The sequence below is a fragment of the Pogona vitticeps genome, chromosome 2 (assembly GCF_051106095.1).
Source record: "Pogona vitticeps strain Pit_001003342236 chromosome 2, PviZW2.1, whole genome shotgun sequence".
Classification (NCBI taxonomy): domain Eukaryota; kingdom Metazoa; phylum Chordata; class Lepidosauria; order Squamata; family Agamidae; genus Pogona; species Pogona vitticeps.
Window position 1 is genome coordinate 233,478,950 of NC_135784.1, and position 26,722 is coordinate 233,505,671.

At 41.0% G+C, this 26,722-nt stretch overlaps 1 protein-coding gene across 8 annotated transcripts in view; it reads right to left on the reverse strand.

Moving 5' to 3' along the window:
* The window catches only part of TRPM3 (transient receptor potential cation channel subfamily M member 3), a 534,030-nt gene that overhangs the window by 90,604 nt on the left and 416,704 nt on the right, over positions 1 to 26,722 (reverse strand). For all 8 annotated transcript variants that reach the window (XM_078385072.1, XM_020798619.3, XM_020798621.3 and 5 more), the window contains exon 9: positions 10,091 to 10,163. In XM_078385072.1, the coding sequence (XP_078241198.1) occupies positions 10,091 to 10,163 (73 nt within the window). The remainder of the gene's footprint in view (positions 1 to 10,090; positions 10,164 to 26,722) is intronic.

Sequence of the window (26,722 nt, forward strand, 5' to 3'; positions counted from 1 at the left end):
TTTGAACTGTTGGACTTTAATCTTTCAAACCCATTTCAGAAACCAGAAGCTAAACCCTTCCTCACACAGTTGTGCAAGGAAGAGAAGTCTCGTATCCCTGTCACTGTTGAAAGTTTCCTAGATGCACCTGTTATTACAGACAGCTATGATATCACCTGCCCGTCACTGCTGAAGCTGTGTGTCATCTACCAATGGCGTGATGGAGGGTGGGACGTAAGGGGTGGAGCTGTTGTATATAAGGGGAGTGAATGGTGTGAGAGAGTTAGATAGGGTTTGGTGATAGGGTCAGAGGGCTTTAGAGTTAGGGACGGTTAGGGTTTGGAGATAGATCTGTGCTATATAGTGAGAGTCTGTGAGAGTGTGTGTGTGACAGTTATATTATTAAAGTGATTATAGTATTAGTTATCTACATGTGATTTACCATTCCTTTTGTTGTACACAATAAACCTTATTTTTATTTTGAAATCATCCTTTGGCCTGAAGCTTCATTTGAGGGAATGGTTGGTGGCAGTGGTACAGAAGAGTGATTGAGTGTGACCTAATAGCCCCTTTGTGAGGTATAAGGTGGCTGTTACAATAAAATTGGTGTCCAGCGGCGGGATGCGAGTAGTCCAGTAAAGCCTTGGCAAAATCATGCCCAGAGCAAGGGGTCTCCAGTTAGGGTCATCTGAAGTGGAGAGCATGGGTCACCTTCTAGGGCTTTGGCTCAAGGGGAGCAAAGTCTAGTAGAGGGGCGCTGAAACTTCAGAGTGGAAACTGAGACAGGGAAGCTCTGTGGAGTCCATTTTGTGTGTGTGGAGAGTGGCCCAAAGCAGAGGCTGTGGTGGTTTGGCCAGCATGTCCAGAGTTGAGGGAAACTCTGAGGGGACAGTGTTAAGGCCAAGGGCAGCAAAGTTGAGGGATCTCCATTTAAACAGCTAAACCTAGCTCAAGGTAGAGCTGTGTGAATTTAAGATTAGTGCCAAAGGCAGAATAAAAAAGTGAACTTTGTTTGGCAAGAGGCCCAGCTAAAGGGGCAGAAGCCTAGCCTAGTTACAGTTGCTAGCTAACAGTGCAGGAGAAGGCTGCAACTGTATATCACAAACTAATAGCACAGGAAAAAAGTGACTTTTAAACCAAGGCTTGAAAATTGAAATAGGAGCCTTTGGTGAAATAAAATGCCCTTAACCCGAAGTAGGAAAGCTGAACCAAGACCATCTGAAATAGCGGCTAGTTCAGATGAAGATATTAGTGGGGGAGAGGAAAGATTTTCCTCAGCTCAAGAGGAAAGGTCCTCTAGAGAAGAGTTAACAGACCTCAGAAAGTTTGAGTTAGCACAAGCACATGAATACAGAATGAAACAGCAAGAATTAGAAAAATTGGAAAAGGAGGAAAGATTAGAGAGAGAGAAGATTGCCCTAGAGAGAGAGAGAGAATGTCTTTTGAAATCAGGAGAATGGAATTAATGAACCAGAACAATAACAATAATAGAAATTCCAACTCTGAAGAAGGGCAGTTGTCAAAAGCAAATCTAAAGAAATTCCCTACTTTCAAACAAGGAGACTGTCCAGAAGCATTTTTAACTTTTTTTGAAAGAGCGTGTGCTGATTTTTCAGTCAGAGAGTCAGAAAAAATGATTATTCTGAGATCTCTAATTAGTGGAAGCCTCGCTGAGGTTTATGCCGAGATGCCTATTGAAATGATTAAAGATGATTCTGAATTTAAAAAGTTGGTGTTTGCCAGGTATGGCATCAATGCTGAACATCTGAGGCAAAAATTCTGAACATTAACCAAGAAGCCTGATGAATCTTACACACAGCTAGGTGCCAATTTAGCTAAATATTTGGATAAATGGTTGGCGCAGGAAAATGTACAGACAATTCAGCAATTTAAAAATATTATAGGATTGGCACAGTTTTATTCCCTTCTACATGGTGAAATTAAATATTTGGTCAAAGACAAGAAACCTCTAGATTTGAAACAGGCAGCAGAGATTGCAGATTTCATCTCACAAATCAGAAAACCTATGTATTCTGAGGGAAAGAGTATGAGAAAAACATGGGAGGACTACAATAGATATCCCAAGGGACAAGTTAAAAGCCAGCAGAAAGTGGGTGGCCATTTTGTTGGAAAGCCTTCAGAACAGGGCCAAGCCAGAAGCCAGAATTTGGAGGGAAAAGGAAAAGGGGCTGAAAAGTGTCCATGGAGTGATAGAATTTGCTTCATTTGCCATGAAAAAGGCCATATTGCGTCCCAATGTTACAAATCTAAAGAAAATAAAGAAATTTTACCTCAGAAAATGAATTTAAACAAGACTAAATCTGTTTACTGTATTAAGAAGGGACAGATAACTCCCCCTAGGGAGGAGTCGGTTGCCATAGCAACACTAGCAGAACTCTCAACAGAAGCAGATAATAGTAAAGATAATATTCCTGTGGCTGAAATCAGACATTGTCTACTTATAAGAACTGATCCCCAATTATTTGAAGCAGCTGGTGATAATATAGGAATTTTAGACCACAACTATTTAGCATTAAGAGACATGTGCTCTCAGGTCACACTGTGTCACCCTGATATCATACCACAAGATTACATTATACCAAATGAGAGTATGACTATTAAAGGAATAGGGGAAGAATTAATTGTTTTGCCTGTAGCTGAAGTGTTAGTTCGTTATAAGGGCTGGCAAGGAAATTGGCGCGTTGGAATTTCCTCGCAACTGCCTTCAGCTGTACTTATTGGGACAGACCTCTCTGAGCATGTTATGAAAGTGTTAGTTCTTACACGTTCACAACCAGATCAAACAGAGGCAGCTGAAAAAGATACTGACATTCATGAGGGACAAAATGAAAATATACAACTAGCTGAGGCATTCTCACTTGAAATACCCCAAAGCAGTATATTTTCACAGGAACAGCAAGCAGATCCCACTTTAAAATGTTGTTTTGAGAAAGTGTCAAGAGTGGAATTATCCCCTGAATCCCCTGAAAGGTCCCTTATTAAGCAGGGTTTTCTGCATAGAGAAACACTGATGAACATCTCTAAAGGGGGAGATGAGATTCGAAGCCAGTTGGTGGTGCCTGTTAAATATCGCCAAATGATTTTAGAAAGGGGACATTTTGATATATTTGCTGCACATGTAGGGATAAATAAAACCAAGCAGAGAATAACTCAAAACCCTAATAACTGGGACCAGAAATTGCAATTATTGCTATATGCCTACAGATCAGTCCCACAAGAAAGTACTGGGTTCAGTCCTTTTGAACTGCTATTTGGGAGAAAAGTGAAAGGACCACTTGATCTGATTAAGCAAAATTGGGAACAGATTGTAGAAGAAGATCCACAAAATGTAGTCTCATATATAGACACATTAATCAACAACCTCAAAAGAAATTTAGAGTTGGCTGCTGAAAACCTGCAAGCCCAGAAAGTCAAACAAAAAGTCTGGTATGACAAAAAGGCTAGGGAATGACGGTTTAACCCTGGAGATGAGGTGCTGATGTTGAGGCCCATCAAGGGGAACAAACTACAATTGAACTGGGCAGGACCTTATAGGATCATTTCAAAAATGAGTGATCTTAATTATATTATTGAAGGAGATGAACACCTAGGCAGGAGGGTAGTTCATGTAAATGCCATTAAGCCATACTATAGAGAGGAAAAGAAAGTGCTTTTTGCAATAAAAGCAGCTGATAAAGAAGAACATGATTTACCATACTGGGAAGGAAGGGGTGAAATAAAGTTCAACCCAGGGGAGGTGAAGATCAGCCCTGCACTCACCCTGGAACAGCAGAAGGAAATAAAGATGTTGGTTACCAAGTATCAACAGGTCTTCTCAAACAAGCCTGGTTAAGTCAAGGGAGTGATGCATGGAATCGATACAGGAAATGCACCCCCACAGGCAGTAACCCCATACAGAGTAACCGGACCTTATGTGGACAAAGTGCGCAAGGAGCTGGATGAGATGCTAAAAGAAAATATTATTGTGCCATCGTCTAGCCCTTGGTCTGATCCAATAGTTCTGGTGGACAAACCGGATGGAAGCATTAGGTTCTGTGTGGATTACAGAAAATTAAACCTAGTAACCAAACCAGATGCTTACCCCATGCCCAGACTTGACAACCTGATTGAAACCATCGGGGATTGTCAATACATTTTCTGTTTAGACTTGACTAAAGGGTTCTGGCAAGTGCAGATAGACCCTAGAGATCAAGAAAAAACTGCTTTTTGTAGCCCTTTCAGCTTATTCGAGTTTCGTGTCCTCAGTTTTGGCCTTAGGAATTCCCCAGCTACATTCCAAAGGCTGATGGAAAAAACTCTGCAAGGGCTCAGTGCATTTACAGTAGCCTACATTGACGACATAGGGATCTTTAGCAACACCTGGCAGGATCACCTTTGTCACCTAGATTTAGTACTGCAAAGGTTAAACGCAGTGGGGTTGACAGTAAAAGTCAGTAAATGTCAACTGGGTAACCCCAAGATGAAATATTTGGGTCATATGGTAGGAGGAGGTGTTATCAAACCCCTAGAAGCCAAGGTAGAGGCAATACGTAATTGGCCTAGACCCAATACCAAGAAAAAGATTAGATCCTTTCTTGGTTTAGTGGGATACTATAGAAAATTTATCCCCAGGTTCAGCGAGATTGCAGCACTGTTGATCGAGCTGACGAAAAAAAAGAGTGATGACTGCATCCCATGGTCCAGTGACTGCGAGGAGGCGTTCGGGAAGTTGAAGGAGGCGTTAACCAACCACCCTGTGTTGCGTGCTCCAGACTTCGATCGAGAGTTCATCATTTTCACCGATGCATCCAATGCCGGGATAGGAGCCGTACTGTGCCAGTGTGATGACAACAGAGACCAGCATCCTGTGTCCTACCTAAGCAAGAAACTTCAGAAAGGTGAAAAACACCTATCGACCATAGAAAAAGAATGTTGGGCCATCGTGTACGTGATCAAGAAATTAAAACCTTACATCTGGGGGAGACACTTCGTTCTTTGTACAGACCACTCACCTCTGATGTGGTTAAAGACTATGAAGGCCCAAAACAGCAAGCTAATGAGGTGGCTTTAATTTTACAGGACTATGACTTCGAGGTTAAGGTGGTCAAAGGGACTAAGAACTGTGTTGCTGACGCCTTATCTCAACGACCAGATGACGAGAGATGAAGAAAATTGGACTCTTGAAATTAATAAACGTGTTTAATAAGTATAAAAATATGTGGTTAATGTAATATTGTTCTGTATATATATAAGCAGTTGATTTAATATGTGTAAGTATAAATTGAGTATAGTTATGTAAGTGTGTGCTTAATATGGTAATGGTAAGTGTTGATATGTGGGGAAAATGTATTGTTTTAATGTTGTTTCCAGTTGTTTTGGGTGAAAAGCACCTTAGCTTTCCCCCACAAAACAACTTTTAAAGGGGGGAGGTATTGTTACAGACAGCTATGACATCAGCTGCCCGTCACTGCTGAAGCTGTGTGTCATCTACCAATGGCGTGACGGAGGGTGGGACGTAAGGGGTGGAGCTGTTGTATATAGCTGTTGTATATAAGGGGAGTGAATGGTGTGAGAGAGTTAGATAGGGTTTGGTGATAGGGTCAGATAGGACTTTAGAGTTAGGGACGGTTAGGGTTTGGAGATAGATCTGTGCTATATAGTGAGAGTCTGTGAGAGTGTGTGTGTGACAGTTATATTATTAAAGTGATTATAGTATTAGTTATCTACATATGATTTACCATTCCTTTTGTTGTACACAATAAACCTTATTTTTATTTTGAAATCATCCTTTGGCCTGAAGCTTCATTTGAGGGAATGGTTGGTGGCAGTGGTACAGAAGAGTGATTGAGTGTGACCTAATAGCCCCTTTGTGAGGTATAAGGTGGCTGTTACACCTGTAATAAACCCTGTTGGTACAATCCTTGGCCAAGCGTCATGTGTTGCTGGGTTAGATGTGGAATTAAAAGGGAAAAAAACCCTTCTCAAGGTAACGAACCCTCACACACCGAAAGAGGAGGAGATTAAGGAGGAGGCACAAAAGAAAGGACAGAAGAAAAGGAAGGGCCTCATTGAAGCTGTGGAGGAAAAGAGAGTGGTCAGTGAAATCAAGGTTAATCCTCTGAAAGAGAGGGAAGCAAGAGAAGCGAAAGGGCTTCAGGAAATACTTGGGTGTACTGAAGGATGTCAAGGACCAGCGTTAGAGGAGGAGGAAGGAGAATAGGAAGAATAGGATGACACTCTGGAAGAACGGTCTAAAACATGCTGGGCAGAGACCTCCCTGGCGGAAGAACCAGAGCCCCCAGGTGACTTGGATCATATTTACAAGGAGGATCCCTGTAGAGGGGAGTGCTGGTTCAGCTTAGAGGGCCAAAAGGGGAAAGGGAAAGATTGGACAACCTCGAAGTCCTGTCGAAGCATTCTTATTAGGGAGAGTGGGAGGAGAGGGAACCACAAAAAGCCAGGAAGTAAAGGCTGGTGCAAATTAGGAACCTGGGAGCTGTGAGGGAGAGGGCAACTGGCAGGAATAAGACCCCGTGTGACTAGCCTAGCCTGGCTAATCACCTTTTAACTGCCTTTTATTTTTTCTGGGCTGGCCTTAAGGCCGAATCCCAAGCTATTTTAATTTTGAAACAAATAAAGTAGTTTATTTATAAAGTGTAATGGTTGCATGGCAGAACTCTTAGACTTGAAGTTTCATGTGTTTTAATTCCAACTGTAACAAGTTGTAACTACAATAAACAACTCCCCTTTGAAACCCACACTGTTGTCTTAACATACAAAATAATGACCTCCCTCTTTGCTCCCTGTCTGTTAACTCTCTCTCTTGACCCCCTCACTCTCTTTCAACAACTGTTCTTCTCTCACTTGGCGAGTTGTGATTGGTTCAGCAAGAGATTCTCTGACCAATCAACTCCTTCTGGCTGATGCTTGATAGATTTGAGCGAGGCAGATTTGTCACACCCAGAAACTAGGATCACTCTGAGACAACTTCAGAAGCATCACCTGTAGTGTGCTCCTGCAGGCATACTGTTTCCTCCTCCAAGGGGCCATAAGAAGGGTTGATGCTTTAGGACTGAGAACTGAATGAATTGAAGAGACTGAGGGACCAGTGAAAGAACCTTGTTCAGAGACTCTGTTCTGGGACTAGAGGACTAGTAGAGAGAACTAAGAGTGCAGATAGTAATTGTGATGGACAGGTCAGCAACCACTCCTGTCCATCACAATAGAACCATGATTCAAGAGCCAATAGCTGTACAGAAAAGGCGGAACTAGGGATATATAAAAGAATGGATGACATTTAAAGAGTGGTTAGAGAAATGAGTTAGGGTCTGTGTTAGTTTTGGAGTTAGAGTTAGGGATGAGTTAGGGACTGGTGTTAAAGAGAAGTTAGGCAGTTAGGACCAGCCTTGTGTTAGTGAAGAGTAATAGAGAGATAGGGAATGAGAAAAGAAATGAATAAATACCTTGATTGAAATGATTATAAATAAACAAATATAAATGTTACCAAAGCACAATCTACTGAATGAATAAAATGAGACCACCCATGGTTTACTTTACATGATTTATTTGGGAACAGTTTAATAAACATTGTTTAATTGAATCATACTGATTGAAGAGTTATATTTGATAGAGTGAGGAGAAATCCTCTGGTGGCAGCAGAAAGGGTTGAAAAATAAATGTCAGTCCCAAAAGTGAACCTGAGTTGTGTGGAGAAACAAACAGGGGAACTGGATTCATGACAGTAATCTAAGGAAATCCCTCCTGGCTGTGTTACTCCCTCCAAGTTTAATAAAACCTGTTTTATTTTTGAAAAGACTTGTTTATGGAGACCAGAATGGAGGTTGAACTGATGGTCCCTTGGGGAGTTGTAGGCAGGAATCACACAATATATTGTTTTAAAAGTAGTAATATAATGACTTACAAATTTCTAATGATCAATGTTAATAATGATGAATCCTTTAAAGTTAACAGCAATGAGTAATATATGTATAGGTTGAAATTCTGTTGCTTAGTTTAGTAGTTTACATTAGAGTAGTTCACATTAGAATCAATGGGGATTTCTTGAGTCAATTCCTCTCTAAGTTCCATTTATTCAAATGTGCTTATTCTGGTAGCAAAGTACTGAGATTTGGGGAGGTAAAAAAAATAAATAATCTAATCATTTTAAATTTGTTTCAAATTTATCTTCATACACATCCATAATTTTAAGCTGTACAATGCTCTGATACAAGTAAATGAAGGGTCTACTCTAGTGCAACTTACTATACTAAGCAACAGGGTTTCAGACAATGAATTGCTTTCTCTCATTTAATATTCTAAGCTCTGCCTTTTCCATATATTACATATTTCATATAAGTATTCCAGTGCTAATGCCACATATAATTAACAGTTTTTTTCTGGAAACATTAACTTGCAGAAGGAACAACTACAAATGTTTACTGAGTGCTAATGCAGGTGTTTGGCTCATAGATATGAGGCAACTAACCCATTCTGAAGCTTGGATATAACACATAATTTTCTAGAATACAGTTATTTTGACAAGACATAGAGCAGACTGGCTGTTGCAGAATATATATGTCAAATACAATGAAGGTCCCAGATGTTCCCAGATTGCAACTACTTCACACTGTTACAGTTTACAGTTGTTGTGGCCACATCATTATTTGGGAGCCAACCTTCTGGTGACAAGCCTCTCTGTACCTAGCTAGGTAAAGTAGTTAAGAGGGCAGACATGCCAAGGCTTGTATTTGAAGGCTTTCCTGCTTGGTACAAGCTGTCAGCACTTGCACTCTGAGGGCATAGCCTCTGAAAGCCAAGGGGCACTTCCACATCACAATAAGGAGGCAGAGTAGGACTTGATAGAGAAGCAGATTACTTCCCCTGAATGCCTGACAGAAACACGTTTGGGTGCAATCTATTCTCGTCCCTTCACCCCGCCAGCTTCCTAATTTGTGCACAGAAATGGATAATAGAACAAAAGGATTCCCCCCCCCTCAAAAAGGAATAATAGTCACTACTTTAGTTGGCCATCATTAAAACATTTGATGAGATGAAGAATTTTTTTCTAGAAGCACCATAGGCATTTTAAAACCCCATCACACTGTTACATACAGCACTGATGTTACCTGTCTGTCATGGGTTTGGAGGGAAAGTTCCATCCTATGGGGAGTGGAAGGCGGGACATCAGGAGGAGGGGCTGTACTGTATATATATGTGGAGCGTGTGTGAAGAAGCTGGAGAAGAGCTGAGAGAAGAAGCTTGAGTGGGAGTCTGAGTGTCAGACAGGGTACTACTGTGTGTCAGTCAGTACCAACCTGATAGGTTCAGATGTCTGTATGGTTAGCCAGAACTGATAGGTTCAGGGTCTGTGCTTCAAGTGAAGTGTTCTGTGTGAACCAAACTGTGTGTATGTATGATTGAGACTAAGCCACGTTACTGTATCTTATTCACCTGATCATTTTATTTTTCCTGTGTGTTGTTTAATAAACCTTGTTCTTTTATTTGTTAAAAATCCATCCCTGGTCTGTGTGACTTCTTATAGGGAATGGTTGGTGGCAGCTTAGTGAAACTGTGGCATATCCCAGTAGGTCTGGGTTTGTCACACACACTACTTAGGTCTAAGACAGTGTAGTTTGCCGATGAGATAAGCCATATTTAAATTATTTCATCCATTTTCCAGAGGGAGCAGGAGACTATGCTATACATAGAGTTCACTGCTATCCCCAGTTTTTGACATCTCTCTGTGTGTGAGTGGGGGGTGGGTGAGTGGGCTTGGAACCAATCCCCGTGGATATGGAGGAGCTACTGTATACAGTATAGTCTGCCAGTGTAGTTCAAACATATTTCAAACATATATCAAACCCTTAACTTATTCCCATCACCATCCTCAGTGAAATGGAAGAAAGTCTGTGGCAACAAAGCAGTTAGAGCAGCATTAATTTCACCAAGACTATTTGACAGTAAATATTAACCGGCTAGACACTGATGCAGAACTGTTACATAAAGGATTCTAACATTGTGTGTGTGTGTGTGTGTGTGTGACAGAGAGAGAGAGAGAGAGAGAGAGAGAATTTGCCTAGTGATAGAGCCTTGCTACATAGAATGTTCTTACCTTTTAGCAAAGCTGTTAAGATGGCCAGATCAATGTCCTGGTGTCCTTCCGATCCCATACGAAAAACTGTGATCTGAAATGCAAACATCAGTGGCACTTGTTAGAGATAGTGTTTGTTTTCTAATGTGGAGCTTAACATGAGCAGAATGCTATCATGACAAAGAAAATATATATATAAGGTTCTTTCTCTCTTCCTTCGCTCTTAAGTCTAGCGTCTGAAGTGTGTTTGAATATGCTGAGAGTAATCAACACAAAGTAGCTTTAAGTTAAATTAGAATTTCAAGGCCTGACAATTCAGCATGAAGACACTAATAATAAAAACAACTACATGTTGTCAAGTCAACTCTGATTTACAGTGACCCTTTGTCCCCCCCCCCCAATCCCAGAATAATGAGGTGAGACACAGGTGATGGGGTAAACTAGGGCCACATTTCATTAATATTGACCATATTAATTTCAGAGTCCACCCAAATGAGGGGCTTGCTACAGCGCAGAGTCAGGTTTGTAGCAGAGGTTTCACCAGACTCCTTCTTTACAAAAATGTGTGAGTCCCATACCCTGAGGTTGCACGGTCCTGAAGGCAGCGTGGCCCCAACTGGCCTCGATCCTCCTCCCACACACTGTAATCTCATGATCCGCAGCACTGGGAGTTGGGATGGGTGATAGCCTCCCCTGTGCTCCAAGGGGAACTCACCGATCCATTTGAACTCGACACTACCCGCCAGTGTGACCGAAAACAAATTCCACCCATAACTAGCAGCCCTGATGCCCTCTAGCAGTGTGGGACAGGCATAAAAGCTCCGTCTCCACTGCCCAATTGGGAAACGGGTCAAAAATTCCTATTCACCCCCCAAAGATGACCAGTAAAACTCATAGTAGAACCAAGGGTTGGTGAGTGGGTTGCAAGCCTTAAAAGAGACTGATGTAGGGAGGGAACACCTATAAATAAGCTGCTCCTTTTCCCTCCCCTCCTGGGTTGCAGAAATGCGATTGACGCGTCTTGTGCTATCCCGGGAGGGCGGGCAAAGAGGTTCTGCTAGGCAAAGTGTGTATGTCTGCAAACTGCCATGCCAGAGCTTTTTGTTACAGAGTGCTCAGAGTTGTATGATTTCCTTCTTTGTGGATTGTGCAGCTTGCCCAGGGTGACACAGACTGGCTGTTCTAGGAATCGAGCTCCCAATTTCTACCTAACTCACTGAGTTATCCACAGGTATAATAAAACTAGAGCAGTGTTGAAGTTGTAGAAGTGAAATGGAAAATCTGTATAGAATATTTGTTTGTTCATTTAATTTATTTCCCATCTTTCTGCCAAAAAGGGTCAGAATTCATTATTGTGCACAATACACAGGGATTCACTCTCTTTGGCAACTGTTGAGAGCAAGTCATTAGAAATGATGCATAATGTTGCAGAAGACCATTAAGAAGCAGTGACCTAGTTTCACCGTGGAAATGTCATAATTGCATTGGGTTTTGCTTCCAGTGTAGATATTTCACAGTTAATCACCAGTATCTATCTGTTCTGACATGGTGACAAGCTAGGTAATAGTAGACTGATTAATTTAAAATAAGTATCAAAATATTATTTTTAAAGATAAGTAGTCATAGTGTAACAAGTAAGAAGACCAAAACACATAGCTGCATAGCATTGGCAGTCTAAAGAAGAGATTATCAGGTGCATGCTCTTCAATCATTCAAGCACAAATGACTATACAGTATATGCAAAATATCTCCTAATCATATCACAGTTAAATGCAGAGCATCATTTCTTGAGTTAGAGGCTAGCACCCCTGGAAACACAGAATAATTGTTGTCCAATAGGCTAGACCAGAGGAATGAAATATAGAGACTGTAAGTTAGTACCAGCTCCACAACCACCTAGGATTAAGCCTGTTAATATAAGATCAACAGCGTTACCATGGTGACCAGGCTGATATTATTTTTGTTCTGATACCACCAGAGAAGTGTAGCGGCTTAATAATTACAAGTGATTTCCTTCATGCAAAAAAGAGAAAAGTCTTACTTATAGGTACCCTTTTGTGTTCGGGAAAGCTTTCTGAAAACTCGATCCAAGTTATCTATTTTGTCAGTGTTTCAACATAAAGAAATCAGTGCCTCTGTTCTTAGACAAGTCTGCTTGTATGTAGAACTGAACTGGGATAATAAGGTAGCCCCAAGCTGTTGTTCTTTTTTAATATTTTGTTGAGTACAGTTTATGACTCCAAACCACAGGATGATTAGGATACAGTTTTATTCTCTACCCTTTCACCTTCTGTCTTTGTCTTTATTACATTCACCCAATCTGTATTTAATTTTGAGTGAACATGCTTAATGCATGAGATCAGAACATGACAGTATGAAGCAAATGTTATTACTGAAGCACAGCCAGGCTGATTCTGATGTCACTGTACTGTTCACCCTTCTGACTTGATTGCACAGTATGAGTTAATGTACATGAGAGATTGTTTACTAGTCTGTTTTGGCTTAGTTGAATAGTACTTGCTTCAGATAAGGTGGCCAGAGATGTATCTGTTGGAACAGAACTATAACTTCTTTGGCCACCAAAAGACTGAAGATTTACCTTGTTTTTGAGGATTGTGTGTAGCTTTTGAGAATTCATATTGGGACGCGGTGGCGCTGCAGGCTAAACCGCAGAAGCCTGTGCTGCAAGGTCAGAAGACCAAGCAGTCGTAAGGTCGAATCCACGCGACAGAGTGAGCGCCCGTCGCTTGTCCCAGCTCCCGCCAACCTAGCGGTTTGAAAGCATGCAAATGCGAGTAGATTAATAGGGACCACCTCGGTGGGAAGGTAACAGCGTTCCGTGTCTAAGTCGCACTGGCCATGTGACCATGGAAGATTGTCTTCGGACAAAATGCTGGCTCTATGGCTTGGAAACGGGGATGAGCACCGCCCCCCTAGAGTTGAACACGACTGGACAAAAATTGTCAAGGGGAACCTTTACCTTTGAGAATTCATAGAGATCTCAAAGAAACATGAGGTCCCATCCATAGAACTATAGCTCCCAGGATTCTCTGCAGCAAAAGAATGGCAGTTAAACGACTTTAAGTCTGTATGATAAATACTAGGTGAAAATAAAGAGGCACAGCGCAACAATTCAGATTCAGAAAATTACTACTGTAACAGTTCATACATCACCATCAGCAAGTGCTGTGTTTGCAAAAAGTTTGGAAACTTGAGCTGGTCCAAGATGTTTCATTCAGACTGCTGACCAGGGCCAGTTGTGTGTGTGTGTGTGTTCAGTCGTTTAGTCGTGTCCGACTCTTCGTGACCCCATGGACCAGAGCACGCCAGGCCCTCCTGTCTTCTACTGCCTCCCAGAGTTGTGTCAGGTTCATGTTGGTTGCTTCGCAGACACTGTCCAGCCATCTCATCCTCGGTCGTCCCCTTCTCCTCTTGCCGTCACACCTTCCTAAGATCAAGGTTTTTTTCCAAGGACTCTTTTTTTCTCATGAGATGGCCAAAGTACTGGAGCCTCAGCTTCAGGATATGTCCTTCCAGTGAGCACTCCGGGTTGATTTCCTTTAGAACTGATAGGTTTGTTCTCCTTGCAGTCCAGGGGATTCTCAAGAGCCTCCTCCAGCACCACAATTCAAAGGCATCAATTCTTCAGCAGTCTGCTTTCTTTATGGTCCAGCTCTCACTTCCATACATCACTACAGGAAAAACCATAGCTTTGACTATTCGGACTTTTGTTGGCAAGGTGATGTCTCTGCTTTTCAAGATGCTGTCAAGATTTGTCATCACTTTCCTCCCAAGAAGGCGTCTTTTAATTTCAGGGCTGCTGTCTCCATCTGCAGTGATCATGGAGCCCAGGAAGATAAAATTTGACATTGCCTCCATATCTTCCCCTTCTATTTCCCAGGAGGTGATGGGACCAGTGGCCATGATCTTAGTTTTTTTGATGTTGAGTTTCAGACCGTTTTTTGCACTCTCCTCTTTCACTCTCATTACAAGGTTCTTTAATTCCTCCTCACTTTCTGCCATCAGAGTGGTATCATCTGCATATCGGAGGTTGTTGATATTTCTTCCGGCAGTCTTAATTCCGGCTTGGGTTTCTTCCAGTCCAGCCTTCCGCATGATGTATTCTGCATATAAGTTAAATAAGCTGGGGGACAATATGCAGCCTTGCCGTACTCCTTTCCCAATTTTGAACCACTCAGTTGTTCCATGACCAGTTCTAACTGTTGCCTCCTGTCCCACATATAGGTTTCTCAGGAGACAGATAAAGTGGTCAGGCACTCCCATTTCTTTAAGAACCTTGTTACGAAAGCATTGTTGCCTGCCAGCCGGCTTTCCTGCACAGCTTGAAGTGCTGGTTAGGACCTATAAAACAGTGTATTACTTGTATTCAGATTATTGGAAGCACTATGTCCTTCCATATGAACCTACCTTGGCTTTAGGAATTTCAGGGGTAACTATTCTCTTGGTCCCACCTTCTTCAAAGGCATGGCTGATGGTGACACAGGAGCCGTCTTTCTTGAAGGCTCTGGAACTCCATTCTAATGGAGGCCAACCTTCTACCTATTGTCCTTCTCCTGGCAGGCAAAGATCTTTTTATTTTGACAAGTGCTGGGTGAGTGATCAGTTCCTGGAAAATAGGCTTTTCATCAAAGGAAAACACAGATAACCATTGATGCGCTTTAAACCATGTTCTAAACTGTTTTAAATTAAGTTTTTAATCTGAATCTATTTTGTTTACTTTTGTCTATATTTCAATCTTATTTTGTTTAATCTTTTTTTGAGCTTCTCAAATCCCATTTTTAGTACAAAGACAGGCTATCATCCATCCATCCATCCATCCATCCATCCATCCATCCATCCATCCATCCATCCATCCATCCATCCATCCATCCATCCCTCCCTCCCTCCCTCCCTCCCTCCCTCCCTCCCTCCCTCCCTCCAACCAACCAACCAACCAACCAACCAACCAACCAACCAACCAACCAACCAACCAACCAACCAACCAACCAACCAAACAAACAAACAAACAAACAAACAAACAAACAAACAAACAAACAAACATGTGTCTCAGTCTAAACTGTCAGGACAATTCACTTTTGAGTTACTTGGTTGCCTATAGAACACAGTAAAATGTGGAAAAAATGGACGATTTCTTTTGATTTATATAACTATATAACTATGTGAATTCTCATTTAATTGAGGTAATTAGCTACTGTTTCCAACATGTGTTCTTGCTTATTTTGTATTTATGGAAGTAGCAATAAAATAGTTAGGACTGGTTTCTTAAGGAATGTATTTAATTGGGCTTACTCTCAGACCCCCTTGCCTGGGCCTGCATCTTTCTTTGTATTTTCCTCCCTCCCTCACATTTCTCCCACTTCCATCTGTTGATCAGCACTGTGAAAAGCTGCCGAAGAGAACGGCAGCCCATTGTGTTCAAGCCAAAAAACATTTTGAGCAATCAGAAATGATTCATTGTGTGAAAAGAAAGCTCTGTAAATATAGTTTAATGTGCTAAATTCTCCAAGAACAACTCAAAAGCAGACACCTGTGCACTTGTAGTTTTTGCCTCCACACAGTTCAGTCTAAGAATGTATGTGGAGGAGGAAAAGGAGTAAGGGTGGAAACTATAATAATCCAGGGAACAGGAATGAGAGGCAGCCACAACATTTCAGGAATCTGAACTGAAGTTGATTCATATGAAATTCCAAAAATAAAATTTAAAAACCCTTCATACAAAAGCAAAAGGTTATGTTTAAAATTATACTCCCTCCTACAAAACAAGAATATCCAGAAATTAAGAATATCCCCATATTTACTCAAATATAGACACATTGATGCATGCTTCTTTTATGGTGACCTCAACTCAAAGTAAACAGTACAAGATGACACCACTAGCATCCACCACACTTATGGCACAATACACATATCAGTATAACATGTCACTAGTAATGTGCTAATGCTGAAATGAAACTTGGGTTTTGACAGTGTCAGTATCTGAAGACAGCAGACTTGCAGTAAAGTCTTAATTGTTTTTACATAACTATCAATAGTTACATAAACTTTCCTAATCATGGCTACTTGATCTACATTGAGGGTGGGTAAAGAAGAATGTTTGTTTGGGAGTTAGCAACATTGCTGGTTCTGTCAACACCTGTATCAATAAACAATTTTTATTTGGTTCTTTAAAAATGATATATGGCCTGGACATCTATTATTAATAGTAGGTATTTTTGATGAAATCAACTGGTGGCAGCTGAGGAGCACGTAGTGTGGGCTCCTTGGTTTGGTGAAACAAACAAGGGCCACATGGAATCATGACAAATCGGTGGCACAGCGCTGGGATACGAAACAATCCAGTGAAAAGTTGAATGGGCTTGAGTTTAAAGGTATCCTTAGCTAGAAGGGTTTAGGATCTGTGGTAAGAAGTGGTTACCTGTTAGAGGCTTGGTGAAGACTTAGTTTTGGCACTTCTGGACCCAGATCCAGAGAATCCTAAGAGAAGGAAAACATCTACTCAAGAGAAACCATTTTACCTCAGGATTTACAAGACCTAGTGGCTAGCTCAAAATCTGGAGCTCTGACGGTAAAGGGCAGTGGCAGATAGAGGAAAGCCACTGAAAGAGAGAAAAAGGCTTGTACTTTTGGCTTTTATGAGGTAAAAGAACCAGTCCAGATTAATAAAAAATTGTATTGTTTATGCTGCCCAAAAGAAGGAAAAAGTCAGTCATGGAGGCACAGGATGAACTCCACAGTACTGAGGGAAATGGGAACCCTCAAATTCAAAGGGATGAAGAAACGGAGGGACCTGTATTGATTGCCTCAGAGGGAGAAAATATTCAAAGCTCCCAGGATTTTGAGAAATGGAAGTTATAACAAAAATACGAAGTCAGAGAAAGGGAACTAGAAATTAAAGAAAGGGAAAGGGAATTTGAGCAAGAAAACAAGAGAAGGGAATTTGAGGAAAGAGAAATGCAATTCCAGAATGAGATGAAGAAACTGGAATTAGCTGCTCAAAATAATGATGATAATAATAACAATTCCAGTATGGGAAATCTCTCAAAAATTGTCAAGGAAAATTGCAGGCCTGAGCAGAATGGAGTGTATTAATGAGAAGCCATAATGATCAGGTGTGCTGAAACTGAGTCAGGATGACTCAGCAGAGATGATGTAATCCAGGGCTGATGCAATCCAGGGATGAAGTAATGTGTAACCTAATTGGTTCTGTATATGTATATATGTATGATTGTACAGTTAGTTGTATCTTCACCTGCATGAAGATCACATCTACTTGTTATGCTGCCTGACTGCTGTAAATATTGCTGTAAATACACGTTGCTGAAGGAAATGCTGCTGGACTATGTGTGAGTTATTCCTGGACTGCCTGAACCGCCAATTACTCTGCTAAAAACTGTGATTTCCGCTAAGAAAGCTGACAAAAATCAACCTAGAGAAATTTTCTCACTATAGGAAAGGTGATTGTCCCGAATCTTTCCTGATTTCATTTGAGAGAACCTGTTGGGACTTTGAGATCAAAGATGATGAGAGGATGATAATTTTAAGATCACAAATAAGTGGAATTTTATCTGAGCTTTATTCACAAATGCCTCTGGAGCAAGCTAGAGATTTTGAGATTTATAGAAAGATGGTGTAGTATTCCAGATTTGGGATTAATTCAGAGCACCTCAGAAGGAAATTTAGATCAAAGAAGAAACCTGAGGAGTATTTTGCCCACCTTGGAGCATGTTTGATGCAACTGCTCCATAAATGGCTGGAGCAGGAACACGTCACCTCCTTAGAACAAATGAAAAATATGATTGGATTAGAACAATTTTATTCCATTTTGCTAGAGGAATTACATTATCTGGTCAAGGACAAGGATCCTAAAAATGTGCTACAGGTGTCTGAATATGCCGATTCTATTAGTGAGATCAGAGATCCTTGATTTTGTGAGGTAAAATTTGGTAGGGACGACAGTACATTTAGTAAAAACAAAAGTTACCTCAGTCAGGTGCAAGCTAAGGGAAGCTATTTTAAGATGAACTCCTAATTCTCAGAGCCTAGTTCCCTGAAATCTGATTGTCCTGAGAGAAAAGTTAATAAGGCCCTTTATTTTGAACCTAAGGCCATTAAATGATGTTATGCTTGTGGTGAGAAAAGTCATTTTTGGGCTCAGCATGAGACTCAAAAGACTAGGTATTTTAACCAGCATAAAAGTGGAAATTCCAGTCAGCCTAAGAAGGTGTTTTGTGTGCAGCATAATAAGGCACAGCAATAGCTAGTTGAAGTTGAGGCTTGTTCCTGCCACAGCACGGTTGCTAAGGAAATGGACTTGGCAGAGTACCCAGACATTCCCAAAGTGAGAGTGCTACAATGTTTCTGAATCCAGTGTGACCCTATTTTACTAGAAAACTCAGCAGATAATATTTGTATCAATAGCGTAAAATATCTTAGCCTTAAAGATTCATGCTCTCAGATAACTATTTGCCATCCTGACATAATCCCTGAGGAAGACATGCTAGAACATGAGAAGGTCTTCGTTAAAGGGATAGGTTCTGAGTTGGTGGCCCTTCCCACAACCAAAATTTCTGTGTACTATAATGGGTGGCCTGGTATATGGAAAGTGGCAGTGTCAGACCAAATCCCTGCTCCTTGTCTGATTGGTTTAGATCTAGCCAAGCATGTGCAGAGTGTTTTAATAGTAACTCGCTCTCAAGGGAAGCAGATTAAACCTCTGAGGTTGTTGAAAAACCCACTTTAGAGGAACAACCTGAAATGAAAGAATCAGCTGATTTAGTGCTAATGAGAAATCCTAGTAGTTCCTCTTTTATTAATGAGCAGAAGGAAGATGTTACCTTGAGTGATTGCTTTGGGAAAGTTAATGAGAAATACAAAGAAAAGATTACAGAAAATGAAGAGAAAAGATTATAGAAAAAGCACAGAGAGGTGTATTTGGGGCACACATGGGAATCTCTTGCACCAAGCAAAGAGTGGCACAAAACTTTTATTGGCCAAGAATGGGTCAGCAAGTGAAACAATATTGTCAGACATGTGATACGTGCCAAGTGAATGGTGCCGTGAATGACAAAACTAAAGCTAAGTTATGCCCATCACCAGTGATCTCGACCCCTTGATAACACGTGAGTCTGCAAAAGTCTGTAGTAATAGCAGAGGGAAGCTTGGGGAGTGCTCATGAAAGGCAGAGGGACTGATGTGATGAAAAGGCCTGGGAAGGAGGATTCTGTCCCAAGGATGTAGTGCTGATGCTGAGACCCACAGAAGGGAGTGAATTGCAGTTAGCAGGGTCAGGACCTGTTGCAGCGGCACTGGAGGGCTGAGGAGACTAGTATTGGGAAGTCTCCACATGCAGCTGCAAAAGCACTGAAAATCCTGCAAGGCGAACCCCTGCCTGAGAAACCAAAGATTAATGGGAGAGAAACAAATGATAAAAATTTCAATTAATCTGAAATAAGCCAAGTGTTTGAGATGGCACTTAAAAGAAACTTGTCTGTGAATTTTGAGGTGACCCATGATAGTGGTCCCCCACATCATGTACCTGTGGGCGAGTTTATGGGTGAGGGTGAAGGAAAGTGCAAAAAGATTTTAAAGAAGAACGCAGCCATAGCTGTTCTGGAGGAGTGGAAGGAACTGCCTACCCTTTCCCCAGTTGAGAAAATGAAGCCACTAATCAAAAAGAAAACATGCTTCACCCAAATGAGATGAGCCAAGGATATCCAGTGGATGTCAGAGTGCCAGGTAGCCATTGATCATCTGAAGAGGGTGCGGACTTCAAGACCTGTCCTTGTTCCACTGGACTTCGACTGTGAGTTCATCATCTGCACAGATGTGTCGAAGGTGGGACTGAGAGCCATGCTGGGCCAAGTGGATGACAGCGGGAGTCTACACCCAGTGACTTTCATCAGCAGGAGACTATAAACTGGCGAGAGACATTTGTCTGCCATTGAGAGGGTGTGCCTATCTACTGTATGGACACTGCAAAAACTGATGCCCTACATTTGGGGATAGAAATTTATCCTTTGCACTGACCATTTCCCTTTGGTGTGGCTATGAACTATGAATTCAGTAAACTTGCAAGATGGGCACTGAACTTGCAAGACTTTGACTTTGTGATCCATAGTGTAAAAGGGACTCAGAGTGTGGATGCTGACACCTTGTCTTGAAGGCCAAATGACTAATGGGTGGAAATGAAAATGGCAAGAGGGAGCAGAGGCATGGATTTCCTCCATTCTAGTTTCCATATGAGGGGGACTTGTACTTCACAGTTTCAACACACATGCATAAAGAGTGAGCAAATGTGGTGTTCCTGATGTTTTTAGCCAGCAACTCCCATCAGCTCTAGTCATTGGCAAGGGATTAAGGGAGTTGCAGTTTGAAAACATCTGAACAGCCAGTTACCCAAAACTTGACATTAACACACAGAAAAAGACAAAAGCAGAACAGACATGAAAGCTACGCAGAAGACAATAGGTTTAACGTGTATTTAACAGCAGTGGTACTTCAAGTGGTGAAAGTCTGTCATAACATGTGCTTTTTCACACACCTGCACTTTGGCATTTGTGTTTTCTGAGGGGCCATTGGAAGACAAACACAAGCTTGAGCTTCAAGTATCTTCTCTCTGAGTGATACAGTAGAATGCAAGGAGACACATAAAGATCAAGGGGAGCCATATTATCTTTCCTTATATTTGAGGTACTTAGAAAAAGAACAGGAGGGAAATACATATATTATAACTCTTTCCTTCCCGGCCTTTCTCTGTGTCTTTTCCTCCACTTTTCTCCCTCTTTTCCCCTCTTCCATGAAAGTTTTCTCTATGCCATGCAGTTAAGCTTACAGAAAAACCTTTCCATTTGTCAGGGATGTTGGGAAGTCTTTGGGTCAGAGTCCCAAACCCAAGTCCGAGTCTTTGGAGCTAAGTCCCAAGTCTGAGTCCCAAGTCACAAGTTGAATCAAATCGAATTATCCATTCAGTCGTATCCAACCCTTGCTGATTTCATTAGCCAGCTCTCTCCATGATTTCCAAACTTGTACAGCTTCTTTCAGCTGCTTTATATTTTGGCCACTGTCTGCTTTGATTACATCCAACCAATGCCTTATTTGGTGTCCTCATTGTCTTTTACCACTGACCATTCCGAGCTTAACACCTTTCTCCAATGATGTTGATTGCATGACATGGCCAAAATAACTAAGTCTAAATTTTATTATTTTGCTTTCCAGTGACATATCTGGTTTTATGCGCTTCAGCACTTCTTTATTCATTATCCTTGTTGTCCATGGAATGCGCAAGAGCCTCCTCCAACACCATAGCTCAAAAGAATCAATTGTCCTTCTGTCCATGTTCTTCATTGTCGAACTTTCACAGCCATATGTAGTTATGAGGAACACTATGGTGTGAACTAATCTGCACTTGCTCGTCATGTTGACATCCTTACTTTTCCATATTTGATTCATACTCATCATTGATATACGACCTAGCATGATTCAACATTTTATTTCTTGGCTGCGATCACTTTTTTATTGATCAGTGAACCTTAAAAGATGAATTCTTCCACACATTCAACCTGGTCTTCACCAATTACTATTTTGATGTTTTGATTCTTTGCAGTTGTCATGAGTTTGGTCTTTTTACTATTCAAAAAGAGGTCAAACTTCTGATTTTCTTCTTTGAGTTTTTTATAATCAGGCATTTTAAACCTTCCTGGCTTTCTGAGAGGATGGTTGTATCATACGCATATCGAAGATTATTGATGTTTTTCCCCCACTTTTTGATTCTCCTAACTCCAGCTTTCTGATTATCATTTCAGCATACAAGTTGAATATGAAAGGCAACAGGATGCAACCTTGCTGCACACCGTTCTTGATCTTTAACAAGTCAGTGTCTCCATATTGAGCTTCTACAATGGCTTCCTGATTTTCATAGAGTAATTCACTAACTTCACCAAATGTACTGGTACACCAAGATCTTCTAGGGCTCTCCATAGTTTGTCATGGTCAATGCAGTCGACAGCTTTCCTATAATTGATCAAGCACATGTAGATGTTCTTTTGAAGTTCGTAACATTTTTCCATTATCCTTCGAACATTTGCAATGTGATCACAGGTGCCACAATCCTGACAGAGACCAGCTTGGACATTTGGCAAGTCCCTTTCAATGACTGGTGCCAGGGGTTGTTGTATAATTTTCAGTAAGATCCTTTTAGCTTGAGAGATAAGACCAAGTTGAGACCGAGTCAATAAAAACAAAACAAAAATAAGTCAAGTCACTGGTACTACTTAAGACTTGACAATGTCCTATGACTTGACTCCCTATTCCTGCCATTTGCATCAATGGAATGATGCCCCCCAACTTACTTGTCATGTTGGGGAGAGAGGGGCAGAATATAGAGTAATGGGATGATTCCCTGTGTGTGATGTGGAACCTCCCTAACAGGGTTTGTGTGAATAAAAAAGATATATAAGAATATTGTTTTCCAATGCAGGATTTACACAACAGGAAGAATGCATGCAAATATTATTATTATTATTATTATTATTATTATTATTATTATTATTATTATTATTATTATTATTATTATTATTATTATTATTATTATTAGATTTATACCCCACCTATCTGGACTAAGTACCCACACACACACACAAACAACAAGGGCAATGGCTTCTACTGAAATCTGTTGTATTTATTAGTCCTACCCTCAGGAGATGCTTACAAAATAAGATGCTAATTTCCTTCTATTGCCCACGTAGCTCAGAGATTCCAAAGCTTTGAAACTCTAACAGCACAAATGACCCCCCCTGCTTTTGAAAAAGTGTCTGTATACTCTTTTGACATTTTGTTCACTACCTTAACATAAAAAGGATTGATATGAACTACATTCTGAAGTCTTCTTGAGACCTAAGAATGATAATGTACCAGCATTAAGCATATAACTATAGTACAAGGCATTTCATTCTATCTCTCTCCAGAGGCCATGCCCAGAGGTAAAGGAAGCAAATTCATTCTTCATGGCAAAGATGGATGGAATTGCTGTTAACAAAAGAGAAACCCAAAGATGCAAGATAAGCTGCTGAAGCAATAGGAATCAGGCAGCACACAGTCCCAGTAGAAGATGAAATCTTTAGGCACTGCGGGGTGAGGTATCACTCTTTTTGGCATATCTTTTGCTACTGCTTCATCACTTTGTCTTGAAGGAGCCAGATGAATTTAGAATGAACAATTCTCTGGTTCAGATTAGCAATTCTTCATGCCTATTTAACCTGTTGATTGCTTTGCAGGTGTTTCATAAATGTAAAACTGCTTTAGCATTAGCAATACTAACTGCACGTAGAAGGCATGCCTTTTTCTCTTTACAACTAGGGTTATTCATATTGCAGCCCTTATACTAGACTAATCACTTCTATCCCAGCTTTCCTTCCCATTTATAATTTAGCTGGATATGCTTGAATATTCTAGTGTCAATTTCTCTCAATAGAAAAATAAGGAAAAGCGAGGGTGTGCCAAATGCTGACGGGTGAGCTGTTCAGAGGAAGAATACAGTACATTCTGGTAAGAGATGTTTATGCAGATCTACATACTCTTTTTCTGCTTCCACATTCAACGACAACTCCTGTCCCATGCTGAACTCACGTTTAATTCCCTTTGGATGACAGAGTACTGGAGCTATATGATGTGTATTCCCTGATGTAGCCTCCACTGTTATCTAACATACTGCTGAAACCTTATGGAACTTAAGGATAAACTATTCTGAATCATGACTCTAACAACCTGGTATAAACCAACAACGTGTATGGCTAAGCACAAAACATACAGCATTTTCCAAACTTAGTTAAAATTTGGTGGTCAGCACAATTCATTTTATTAGATTCAATCAATGGCTGTGTGAAATAGGTTGGACTGAAATTAAATGATTTGTGTTAAGCTGGCCAGATGTCTTAATGGCTGAGTGTGAGATCACTAACACAGAATGCTCTAATCTAGGTCCACTGTACTCTGTTCCACCAGTGAATTTCAAACTTCCTATTTTTATAGAACTACTAACATTAACTTATCTTGCCTTAGAAATCCTCTACATATATTATGGTACTGCTGATAGAGTAGGGAGGTGAATCTCATAGATTCTTGCTTGCAGAAAGAAACTGAGAAATGAAAAGCCCACTCTTTTCTCCTCACAGTGAGATTTATCTGCATAGGTCCCCACCCCTACCCCAAGAAGTCTTAGATGTAACCTTGTAGAATTTCTCAGAAGTTTTCTGGTGATTTTTTTTCCTGGAAAGAAATGCTTATCTATGCAGGATTGTTACAATTCCTGTGAAGAATGGCATTTCTCCTGCATAGGATACACCTGGACAAGGCAGAGGAAATGTCAAGTGGTGCAAATTGTTGCAATTTTTGTACAGAACAGGCTCTTTCTGTGCTGGATTCACCGAAGGAATGCTTAGCTACAAAGATGTTGGTAGTTTCTTGTGCAGAACATTGGGCTAAAAATGAAAAGGAAATGAAGAGACTGGGATTTTGTTGGAAAGCCAGGAAATCTCACTGATGCAGGAGGAAGCTTGGGTAGGAAATTCTGGCCAAAAATGCAACATCTCTGACAAGATCCAGAAATTGTCAGGTCTCTCCATTGCTTTCTGTAGGCAGAGAATATACTGAATGTTCTGAAGATGCACTTTGCAGAATAAAATGGCCAAATATGTAGCAAGCTGCTTGGCAGGGAAACCTTGTTTGCCATGCTTGATCTCAACTCATTGAGCAGTCCCTGAAAAGCTTGTGAAGAACCCAAGGTTTTCTGGAACACAGTGTGAAGATGATGTACTAAATGGTTTGGCTACAGTATATAGCTAGTACAAAACAAATGATACTCTAGCTCTTCATAGCTGCATTCCTACTTAGAAGTTGCAGAGGGAAGCTAGAAGTGCTGTACATATACAATGGTGCCTCACTTAATGATTGCCTCGCTTAATGAGGAAATCACTTGACGATTAGGTTTTTGCGATCGCAAAAGCAATCACAAAACAATGGTTTAAATGGGAAAAATCCGCTTCATGATGATCGATTCCCTGCCTCGGGAACTGATTTTTGCATTACGATGATCTAAAAACAGCTGATCGACAGGTTTCAAAATGGCCGCTGGGTGTACAAAATGCCCCCCGGCTGTTTTCTAGGATGGATTCCTCACTTTACAGGCACCGAAAATAGCCACCCCTATGGAGGATCTTCGCTGGATGATGAGTTTTCAGCCCATTGGAATGCAATGGGCTTTTTTATTTCGCTGAACGAGGATTTCGCTCTACAGTGATTTCGCTGGAACGGATTATCCTCGTTAAGCGAGGCACCACTGTAGAACTAAGAGACAAGGATGATGACAGTGCTGCTCCAGTGACATGTAACATCTGAGCCTTGTTTGTTTTCCTCCCTGAAGTTGTATCCAGCAAGCACAAGCTGGCTGCTCTGCTGGAAGAAAAGGTCCAGCAACTTTTTGGCATTCACACTTTGGCAGAAGGAGAAAGTGAAGAATTTCTGGACAGAGAAAAGAAGGCTTTTGTGGAAAAGCAACAGTGGGGGGGATAGCTCTAGGAAGGAGGGAAAATATGCTGGAGGAAAGCACTTGGAATGTGATGTACAGAAGTAGCCTTATTTGGAAGCATGTGTCTCATCAGAGCTTTGCAATCAACTCCATTGACAGTGATTCTGAGCTACTGGAATGCAGACAGCAGTTGCAATCTTCAGAGAACATGGAATTGGCTCTGGAGGGTTCTGCAGATGGAAGGATTTCTGTCACTTCAAGTGGTGATGGTAGTGACTCTTTGCTGAGGGGATAAACTGACATCAATGTGAAGAACTCAGAGCAGGAGGTGGACTGTCTCCCTGTTGTGAAGATCAAGAATATAACAGAGAGGTTGCCAAGATACATCAAGCCCATTGACAGTTATCCATTCCATTTGGTCTGGATGGGAATAAATGATGCAGCCAGATACAACTTTCAAGGAACTGCAGCTTTTTGGGTATAGGTGGTTATTTCATTACTTCTTCCTGTTGAAGGTAATGGCTTGGGGAAAAAGAGCATTCTGGAAATGAACAAACTGGTATTTTGGGGAAGGTTTTGGCTTCTTGGATTAAGGTCTACATTTTCACGAAGGACTTGGGAACAGCATGCTTTGCCTAGCCTTGCGAACCTCATATAGTGTCCATGCAAATGAATATTCGTGAGGTTTAGTGTGGCATGTAGCAGTATTACTCCCTATACCCATTGCTTCAGATGCTGTTGGACACCAGAAGTTACTAAAGCTTATCTAGGTAGATTTCACTTGCTGGAAACTGACAGAAATTAGTTGTACCTGACTTCATGAGTGGAAGTTACTCAGGAAAGTACAAGGTTGTTTACTCTAGATGTTACGGGTGAGAAGTTAGGAAGTAATAATGAGTACCCAGATCAGACAGTCTTAGAAGGTGCTATGCTTTGAAATCTGATGCTGCTACACTCTCATGCCTGGTTGTGTTACCAGCTTGCTTGTTAGTGAGATGCTCTGTTATCATTTTACCAGTTAGTGAAACATAAACATATGAGAAGTTAGTTATACAGAGACGTGGTTAATGAACAGGTGCATGCTCTGAGCTGGTATATTAGATTCAAGTGTC